General features: G+C 39.0%; 3 protein-coding genes across 5 annotated transcripts; 1 reads left to right on the plus strand and 2 right to left on the minus strand.

Moving 5' to 3' along the window:
- Positions 1-1,336: 1,336 nt before the first annotated feature.
- On the plus strand, positions 1,337-4,104 carry LOC145735710 (ATPase family gene 2 protein homolog A). Its single transcript, XM_081989697.1, has 8 exons — positions 1,337-1,775; positions 1,831-2,538; positions 2,595-2,730; positions 2,802-3,087; positions 3,139-3,358; positions 3,408-3,542; positions 3,597-3,820; positions 3,875-4,104. Exons 1-8 carry the CDS (start codon positions 1,403-1,405, stop codon positions 4,097-4,099), a joined length of 2,307 nt encoding a protein of 768 aa, XP_081845823.1. The 5' UTR covers positions 1,337-1,402; the 3' UTR covers positions 4,100-4,104.
- Positions 4,102-6,498, minus strand: LOC145735715 (cytochrome P450 CYP12A2-like). 3 transcript variants are annotated; one of them, XM_081989711.1, is made up of 6 exons: positions 6,273-6,498; positions 5,975-6,217; positions 5,661-5,916; positions 5,176-5,388; positions 5,014-5,120; positions 4,102-4,954 (listed from the first exon to the last, which is right to left on the minus strand). In XM_081989711.1, the coding sequence occupies exons 1-6, from the start codon at positions 6,424-6,426 to the stop codon at positions 4,155-4,157; spliced, it is 1,773 nt and encodes a 590-aa protein (XP_081845837.1). In that variant the 5' UTR covers positions 6,427-6,498; the 3' UTR covers positions 4,102-4,154. The 3 variants fall into 3 exon arrangements, with proteins under 3 accessions (XP_081845837.1, XP_081845838.1, XP_081845836.1); XM_081989712.1 differs by having other exon boundaries at positions 5,661-5,898; positions 5,975-6,220; positions 6,273-6,497; XM_081989710.1 differs by having other exon boundaries at positions 5,975-6,220; positions 6,273-6,497.
- Positions 6,499-6,828: 330 nt separating this feature from the next.
- LOC145735729 (KICSTOR subunit 2-like) lies at positions 6,829-8,475 on the minus strand. The gene is made up of 7 exons (XM_081989766.1): positions 8,293-8,475; positions 7,963-8,240; positions 7,614-7,890; positions 7,373-7,560; positions 7,203-7,320; positions 7,054-7,146; positions 6,829-7,004 (listed from the first exon to the last, which is right to left on the minus strand). The coding sequence occupies exons 1-7, from the start codon at positions 8,371-8,373 to the stop codon at positions 6,834-6,836; spliced, it is 1,206 nt and encodes a 401-aa protein (XP_081845892.1). The 5' UTR covers positions 8,374-8,475; the 3' UTR covers positions 6,829-6,833.
- Between the last annotated feature and the right edge of the window lie 129 nt (positions 8,476-8,604).

Consider the following 8,604-nt stretch of genomic DNA (forward strand, 5'->3'; position numbering starts at 1 on the left):
CCAGGTAGCACAAAGATAAATTACGCTTTCATTTTTCTTTTACCCAAGAAATTAATGACTGCACTGAGTGTAGACGGATTTATTTTTACTTGCGTAACCACGCGCAGCAATCAAATACATTTTTTAGCATTGAAAATATGAAAAAAATGCCCAGACTCAGTTAATTTTATTGCCCTTTCGGCGCGGTCTGGGAGCAAGGGCATAAACCGCAATTTATGGTCGACAGCGCCCTTGTCAATGCCACACGGTGTCGGTTTTCAGCAAAATTGCTTCGTTTACGACCTTATTGTTCTTGTCAGGTTGACCTTTAAGGCCAATCATCGCTTTTCTCGGAACATTCACCATTCTCCAATTGAAATAATGCAAAAACCTTTGCATGCGGTTCAACCCTTTACAAGAAACCAGTTTCTTGATGTTTAAATCATAGACCCTCGGGTCAACCCTAGACAAAATAGGTCCCTAATTGAATCTGGCACACAATGAATAGCTGTTTGTTGTTTGTTATTGTTCCCTTGTCCCTATTGTACTAATTGGTTTTGATTACCACTTAATTTAATGAGGCGTTACAAAATTACAGACAACGAACAAGATCATTGTGGATAACTGTCAAATACAGGTGTGCTAAATGGAAAACTGGCCATAGAAAAACCATGTAAGTGACAGAAAAACATTTAATTGCATGCGCGAAACAAAGACAGAAAACCTAATAAAGCATCTAGTAAGCGAAAACTGAAGGGCAATGTTGCCAAACCAATATTGACTGCACCTTCTTACTTCTTAGTCCACATCAACCTCAACCCTCTCCCGCGTCATTTTCTTAAGAACATCAAATCTTGTTGGGACTATAAAACTCCCTCTTCTTCTCAGGCTGACCGTTTAAACTACGTTTTACGGCCGACTTTATGACTTTCTAGGTTTCGAATGTTTTTTTTTCTTGGAGATGTTGTCTTTTCATTTTTAATGAGAGATCGTTAAAATTTGACACTTTAGACCAATGGGAAAATGAACTGGAGGGTCGTAAATTTAAATAACTCTTAGAAATGCTACCGAAACTATAAAAATAGCGGGGCCGCTAAATTTAGTGGTCATTTTAAAGTACTAGTACTGGCTGCGCCATCTATGTGATGATCCTAGAAGTAGCAATTTTAGAGTGCCTGTGTGTAACCTTCTATGATTAGAAATGGATACAGACTTAATTATTAATTAAATATGACTAAACACACAATTTTTTTCTTTTAAAACTAATTAATAAAAAAATTAAACTTTTGTGCAGCGTAAACTTTGGCAACCATGCACCATACCCAAGTTCTGTCAAAAATCATTTTAACATCTAACCCCAAAATCCGCACTACATTAGTTAGGTTAAGTTTACAAAAAAATTAAAAGTTTAGTGTTGACCACTATGTCTCAACAAAAAACGAAAAAATCACCATCTCTGTGGTACCAGTGCGGTAAATGTGAAGCCTACTTCCTGCACAAAGACTGTGAAACTCACCAAAACAGCTGTCCCCCTGATTTAGGGTCCTTGAAGCACCCTCTAGTGCTTGACCAAGTTTTGTATGGTGCTGTGGACCTGAAGACCAATGAGGACGTTAAAAATTTGAGCAGTCGTGAGAAAGATGGTTTGGTTTTTGTTAGCCAGGCTGCAATGCAGCTGTGTCAGTTTCCCATTGGTGAATTTGTAGTGATTGAGGCTGTTAAGGGGAACCTTTTGGTTCAACGGATTTGGCCAACTAATGAGAAAAGTTTAACTTCAGTTTTAGTGACACGAAATTGTAATAATTATTTTAAACTGTATTTTATTGGGTTGTAATGTCTGTTTCATTGTAGGTTTAGAAAAGACCAATTTCAGTCAGAATGATATGGTTTCAGTCAGGTTATTTGATGATAAGTGCAGTTTAAAAGCTGTTGAAGTCAGTGTTGTGCTGTTGAATGGCCCCAAAACATTGGAATTGACTTCAGAGCTAAGCAACCGCCTGTCAAAAATTTACGAACACAGATACATTGTTCTCAACAATGTGGTTGATGTAATGTTTTATGGCACTAGACTCAAATTTGAAGTCAAAGCTGTTAGCCATAAAACTAAGAGTTTAGAGTTACAAATGGAAAAATTAACTCTAACAGAAACTAAGCAGTTTTACTTAATTGAACCACACACTAAATGGAAAATCTTCAAAACCTCTGAGAGCTTTATTAAAGCAACTAGCAAGAGATATCAAATTGGGGGCCTGGATGATGAAATCAAAGAAATTAGGGAAATGCTTAAGGCTGCTTTAACTTCAAGCAAAACCTCTCAAGTAGCACAAATCAAATCTATTATTTTACATGGAAATTCAGGGACTGGAAAAACATCTTTAGCAAAAATGGTTGCTGAAGAATGTCAAGTAAACACTGTCCACATTTCACCTACTGAGATCTATAGCAGTCAGGGTATTGCCCCTGAGGAAGTTATTAAAGAACTCTTTCAAGTTGCTTTTAATAAAACACCCAGTATTGTAATTCTGGATGAATTTGACATTTTATGTCCATCCAGAAATGGTATGGTTTTTAAATTGTCATTAGTTAGTACAGCGTTTTAGTGTAAGAGATTTTAGGTAGGCTGTCAGATTCAGAAAAAAGGATAATATCAGTAATTATAACTTGTTTTGACACTATAACACAACTTAATACCAAAGTGTTTATTATAGCTACAACTAATAAAATTGATAATATTGATCAAGCTTTTCGCAGGTAAGGAATAATGTCAAACAAAATCATAGAGGTTGCCTACTACTACATGATCATTAGTGTCAAAATTTTAGGAGTGGTAGACTGGATAGGGAAATTGAAATCCCCACTCCCAGTCCCAAAGCTAGGAAATTAATTTTGCAAAAATTACTTGAAGGTGTAAACCATGAGCTTAGTGAATCAGAGTTACAGGAATTGTCCTTGATCACTCACGGATTTGTGGGCTCTGACTTGGTCTCTTTATGCTCTGAAGCTAGTTTAGAATGCTCAAAACAAACAAGTGTCACCCTGAACTTTAGTAATTTTAAGATGGCTTTGAGGAAAGCCCGACCTAGTGCCATGAGAGAAGTGCAGATTGAGGTGAAACTTATTAGCTTTTCTAATCTTAATCTATGTTAATATTGTGGGTAGATTCCTAATGTTAAATGGTCGGACATTGGCGGACAAGAACGTTTGAAATTGACCTTAAAACAATCAGTTGAGTGGCCCTTGAAACACCCTGAAAGTTTCACAAGATTGGGTGTGACACCTCCTAAAGGCGTATTGATGTTCGGACCTCCCGGATGCTCGAAAACTATGATTGCAAAGGCTTTAGCCACTGAAAGTGGCTTGAATTTTCTTAGCATTAAAGGTTTGTAACAAGCGATTTAATATCGTGACTTAATCTAAACAGTTATTAGGACCTGAACTGTTCAGTAAGTGGGTGGGGGAGTCAGAGAAGGCTATTAGAGAGGTGTTTCGTAAAGCAAGACAGGTGGCGCCTTCTATAGTGTTTTTTGATGAAATTGACGCTCTCGGTGGTGAAAGAGGATCTGGTAGGTTATATTCCTGTTGCTTAGAATGACTGAAAAAATCACTAACTGTTGTAGGATCATCCACTAGCGTGCAAGAAAGAGTACTGGCACAACTTCTTACTGAACTAGATGGAATTACACCATTGGCTGACGTCACTATTCTAGCAGCCACCAACAGGCCTGATAGGATCGACAAGGCTTTGCTCAGGCCAGGTCGGCTAGATCGAATAGTTTACGTCCCCTTACCGGACGAGGCCACGCGCCGGGAAATTTTCCGAATCAAACTGTCAAAAATCCCGGTAATTTTCTCTAACTGTTAACCAGTTAAAAGAAAATAATTGTTGTATTTCTAGACTAGAGATGTGGACATTGAAGTTTTGGTCGGTAACACAAAAGGTTACTCGGGAGCTGAAGTAAACGCGGTTTGTCAGGAAGCGGCTATGTTTGCACTGGAAGACTCATTAGAAAGCGAGTGGGTGGAGGTGCGGCATTTTGACAAGGCATTGACTATGATCACTCCACGCACCCCGCAAAGTTTATTACACGTTTATGACGAATATGTAAACATAAAAGTATAAACTAATTCTGAACTTTTTACTAACTCATATTAAACAAGAACATATAAGACATTAATTAAACTCTGTCAATAAATCGGAAATTCAAAGGCTTGGTAGGCGTGGCCAAAAGTGCGTTGGAACTCTCAATTTCACCGTAATTGTACTCCAAGTTGAACTTCTGAAGAATTTTGGCGAGGAGTAAGGCGATTTCGTTGCGAGTCAGTTCTTGCGCTTGGGCCGATTTGGGGCCGTGTCCAAAAGGCATGGAAGCAAACATCTGCAGGTCCTCTGCCATTGGACTAATGTCCGGCGACAACCAACGATCAGGGTTGAACTTCTTGGCATCTTCAAAGTATTCCTCTCTCAAACTTGCCAGATGCACTGCTATTAGAACGTACGTTCCTTTGGGAACTTTATACTTGTGGATCACAGCATCTCTGGTTAAGATGCGAGTTAGAATCGGAATTGGAGGGCTCAGACGCATGCTTTCTTTAATACAAGCTTGAAGGTAGAGCATGTTTTTGACAGTTGCTAGGGTGACGTCCGGTTGGTTGGCAATCTCGTCTTGAAGCTTCTTCTGGCACCTGGGGGATTTAGCCAGGTGGTAAAGTAAGAAAGCCACCGAATGAGCGGTGGCGTTTGCGCCAATTAGCAACATATCAAGCATCACTGTCATGACGTCCTCAACTAGTACGTCATCCTTAAGCAGTAGTGTTTCTACCATTGAGAGCTGAACGAGGGATTTTAAGTCTTTTTTCTCTCTTAAACCTGATTGGGCACGATCCACGTATTTACTTAGAATCGAATCAATCACGTCACAATTTTTCACCAGGGTTTTCCAAGCAGGGGTTTCGACAAACTTCCACAAATGAAATCCTACGATTAAAGCGTAAAGTGAGCTAGATTCAGGCTAAGCTAAAATTAGGTTATAAGACCGTATTCACACTTCTTAACTGCCTCAACAGAACCGTTAACGGCATCGAGAATACGTCCAGGATCAGAGGTGGAACTCAAACCTGTAGGGTCTAGAAAACCCAGTTTCCTAAACGATAATTGTCACTATCGAACATTTTTAAGTACAAAACCAAGTCAAATACCTGTTTAAGGTCACTGAACAAATGCTTTCCAAACACCACTTTAAAATTTCATTTTTAAATGTGCGTGGTACCTCATCTTGTAAATTCCGTATAGAACTCAATCGGTCAATGAATTGATCGCAAATGGAGGCAATAGTTTCGTAATGTTGATCGTTTGGACTTTGTAAAGGTTTCTCTAACGTTTCGTGCACTTTCTCCCATTCAACGCCAGACCTATCCAGTATTATATTCAACTCGTTTCGTAAATGGTTATAACGGGTGTTCAATAACTGTTATGGTCAGGTTGCCTATGGATGGCAATTGTCACAAAAAGCGTATGTCTTAGATAACGTTGCAAACAATTATGACAGCTGTCATTTCAAACCATATACGAACTTATCAACGGCCCTACGTTCATGCTACACAGCCAACTACGACCATAACAATTATTGAACACTGTCTTGACCGTTGTCTAAAGTACGAACAATGTTTCTATGATTACTTACATTAAAAAAGGTCCGGCTTGTCTCAGTCTGCGATGTTGAAGCCGGTATTGCTCCACAGAGTCCAAACAAGCTCGAATCGGCACGGCTCCCTCGCTTTTTAGCACGACGCTAGCGTGTTCTGGACGGCTTATTAGCACCACGTCGCCCCCAAAAGGTGCGTGCAACCTCACCACCGGTCCGTAGATATCAAAAAATTTCTGGAAGAAACGCGCGTTTCCTCCCCATGTCAGTAAATTACCTGCGGGAAGAAATCGATCTACTCGTGAGGCGGTTTAGAGTGATTATAAGAGTACGCTCAATTCAAGCGGACTTACCGAATAACCGACCCATATTCATGGCCTGAAACAGTGCTCCACCAGTGAATTCGGCACTAAGGAGTGGCACGTGATTCCAGAAACGCGAGATCAAACGAAGACTTTGCGGCCCCGGCACTGAATCAAAAGAGCACACTTGAGGAGTTAAAGAGGCCGGAGGCTCTACGGATATAGGAGCTTGCGAAATTTTGGGTACTTTTATTGGCGATGGTTTTGCCGTTGGGGTAGTCGTGGACTCTGCTGCTGCTGAACCATGAAATTAATGTACGTTTTATGTGGGGAAATCCCGTTGACTTACCGGGCGATGGTGGTGGCGTCCCCATTTGGATAACGGTGGCCTGCGGTCCCTCGTTCGGTGTTTGGACCGTTTTAGCATCGTCCGCATATGTAACACACCCCAAATTCCACTTTCTACCTAACCGGTAGCCGGTTCGGGGGGAAATTCTCCACATTTTTACGAAAATTTGCCCGATTAAATTCGTTTCTGACTTTGGCGTTAGTAAATTGTCAGGATTTCAAAATGGCCTACCTGAAAACATGCGCGTAATGATTTGTCACGTGACCAACTACGTTAGAATTAGAAAATGAGTTAAAATGGCGTAGGGCTGTTAAATAGTAATCTAAAGCCGTAATTCCATTCTTTAACAACGTTTTAAATACTGCAACAAACTTATTTTATTATAAAAGATAAACTAAATTACACTACACACAGCCATTTTATAAAACAGATTCGGATGTTAATCTAGTAGGCATTGAATCGGGAGCAAACTTCTCGGGAGTGTTCTTAATTTGTCAATTTTACTGTTTATTATAAATTAAAACTGTGCTAAATGGGATCAAAACCAGATACAATCTAACATTATTTTGTGGGGTTTTTTATTGAAATGAATATTTTAGTACAGCGCAAGTTTGTGCAGAATTCGTCAATAAAATGCGTAATCCACATATCTTTTTCCGACTTTTTGGACTCGAAAAGAATCACAAAGTAAATGTTCGGTTCCACCATTGTCAAGCAGTAAGTACACTGATCCTACAAATATAATTTCAACCAACCAGTCAATTGAGACAGAAAAACTGACCTGAGAATAAAATTTGATGATTGGTTTCATGTTTAGAAAACTATTAGTTTCAGAGATCATTTTCAGCATGGTGTCCAATTGAGGGGGGCTGCGCTGTAAACAAAAATAAAATAAGTACTTATTTTTTTTAAAAACATTATTACACGTACGGGAGGATAGGACACTATAATAGGGAAACTATCATAGTCGGCAGTCTCACAACTTGCTTGATTGTCGGAGAGTAGTATTACGCAAGAGGCTTCGTGTTTACGTTGAAACGTCACCATTCTAAAATTATCCCTTTAAAAAAAATCTTACCAAAAGCAACATTTTTAAATACTTTTGATAGTAGTCCTGGTTCAGCTTAGAGCAAAATAGTCGCATTTCAGTTGGAGTGGTCTGGTTGGCCAGGATGTCGTGAAAGTACAAACTAAACTTACTTAGTACTGCCCCTTTTAGTTTTTGCAACCAATAAAAGAGGGCAGGAGCAGCATTGGAGTTGTTTTTAAACAAACCCACTTTTCGGGGCTGTAAAAGTACAAAATAAGGAGAAGGAAAATAGATATCCTAATTGACTATACCTCACGTTGCATTTTACCCTCCCAAGCTAATAGTTGAGTATGTGCCCCATGTATTAAAGCTAAAGAAGGCAAAAACTGAAGTTTCTGCAGTTCAAGCAGTGCCCTGAACAGCTGTTTTAATACGTCACATTCCAAACTAAACACAGCCTTAATAGGAGTCAATGAAATGTTGGTAAAACCCATAATGTGAGTTTGCATGATTGTCTCAATTATATTTAGAATCTCCACATAACTCATGTGCTTGTTGGTCAAAGCTTGATTGTAAATCTTTTCATACCTAATGTAGTTCATTAAGGAAATTTGTCTGTTAAGAACACAATAAGACTGGATTACTTTTGGTTAAGGATACAAGTCAATCAAGTTGATACGGGCGTTTAAAAACTGGGTTATGTTTTGACAGTAGTTTTGCTGTTGGGTCCCTTTGCATCCGTCTTCAATCTTTCTCAAGTCAGACCTCATATTGTCATAGACTGCCTTCAAAGAATTGTCTTTTCGCAGAAAACTTTTCTGTTTGTTTTGTAGAAACCCAGCGTCCATGTAGGTTTTTTCTGCCAGTGCTAGTTGGTTCAATAGGTTCAAGAAAAGCATTTTTGACGTTACAGGGCTCTTGGGTGGTTTTTCTTTCTCCTAAAGGTTTAATTTTTACTTCCTAATATGTGTCTGGTCTATATTCACTTACCGTTATCTCTTTTGCTTTGTCGTAGGCTAACTCTGATAGGAAATTGAAAAAGTCGAAGAGAAACTCATCCTCCGTTTCCATGTTGAAATTAACGTTAGAATTTCAAACACAAAAAGATTTTCTTCAACTTGTATTATTAATTGTTTTGGTTTGTGGTTTGAGGTTATGTTATTTCAACTGATGTCCAAAACAGCGTTGCCAGATCTGGTTCTACTTTCACGACTTGCAAAATTATGCATTTTGATTCGACATTGACGGTCAATATAATATTTCCCTGCCAAAAATACTAGAGAAAACTGCGGTTTTCAAAGT

Source organism: Ips typographus, linkage group LG11, assembly GCF_016097725.1.
Source record: "Ips typographus isolate SLU linkage group LG11, UJ_Ityp_2.0, whole genome shotgun sequence".
In the NCBI taxonomy this organism is placed as follows: domain Eukaryota; kingdom Metazoa; phylum Arthropoda; class Insecta; order Coleoptera; family Curculionidae; genus Ips; species Ips typographus.

Bases quoted from the DNA above. Each gene is read 5' to 3' on its own strand.
- LOC145735729 (XM_081989766.1), bottom strand. From the start codon at position 8,373: ATGGAAACGGAGGATGAGTTTCTCTTCGACTTTTTCAATTTCCTATCA. The intron at 7,891-7,962 runs GTATCCTTAACC...GAACTACATTAG, and splicing joins CGTATCAACTTGATTGACTT to GTATGAAAAGATTTACAATC. The intron at 7,147-7,202 runs GTACGTGTAATA...TTTTGTTTACAG, and splicing joins TTATAGTGTCCTATCCTCCC to CGCAGCCCCCCTCAATTGGA.
- LOC145735710 (XM_081989697.1), top strand. From the start codon at position 1,403: ATGTCTCAACAAAAAACGAAAAAATCACCATCTCTGTGGTACCAGTGC. The intron at 1,776-1,830 runs GTAATAATTATT...GTTTCATTGTAG, and splicing joins AGTTTTAGTGACACGAAATT to GTTTAGAAAAGACCAATTTC. The intron at 2,539-2,594 runs GTATGGTTTTTA...AAGAGATTTTAG, and splicing joins TTTATGTCCATCCAGAAATG to GTAGGCTGTCAGATTCAGAA.
- LOC145735715 (XM_081989710.1), bottom strand. From the start codon at position 6,426: ATGTGGAGAATTTCCCCCCGAACCGGCTACCGGTTAGGTAGAAAGTGG. The intron at 5,917-5,974 runs GTAAGTCCGCTT...CCTCACGAGTAG, and splicing joins GAATATGGGTCGGTTATTCG to ATCGATTTCTTCCCGCAGGT. The intron at 5,121-5,175 runs GTATTTGACTTG...ATTATCGTTTAG, and splicing joins TGTTCAGTGACCTTAAACAG to GAAACTGGGTTTTCTAGACC.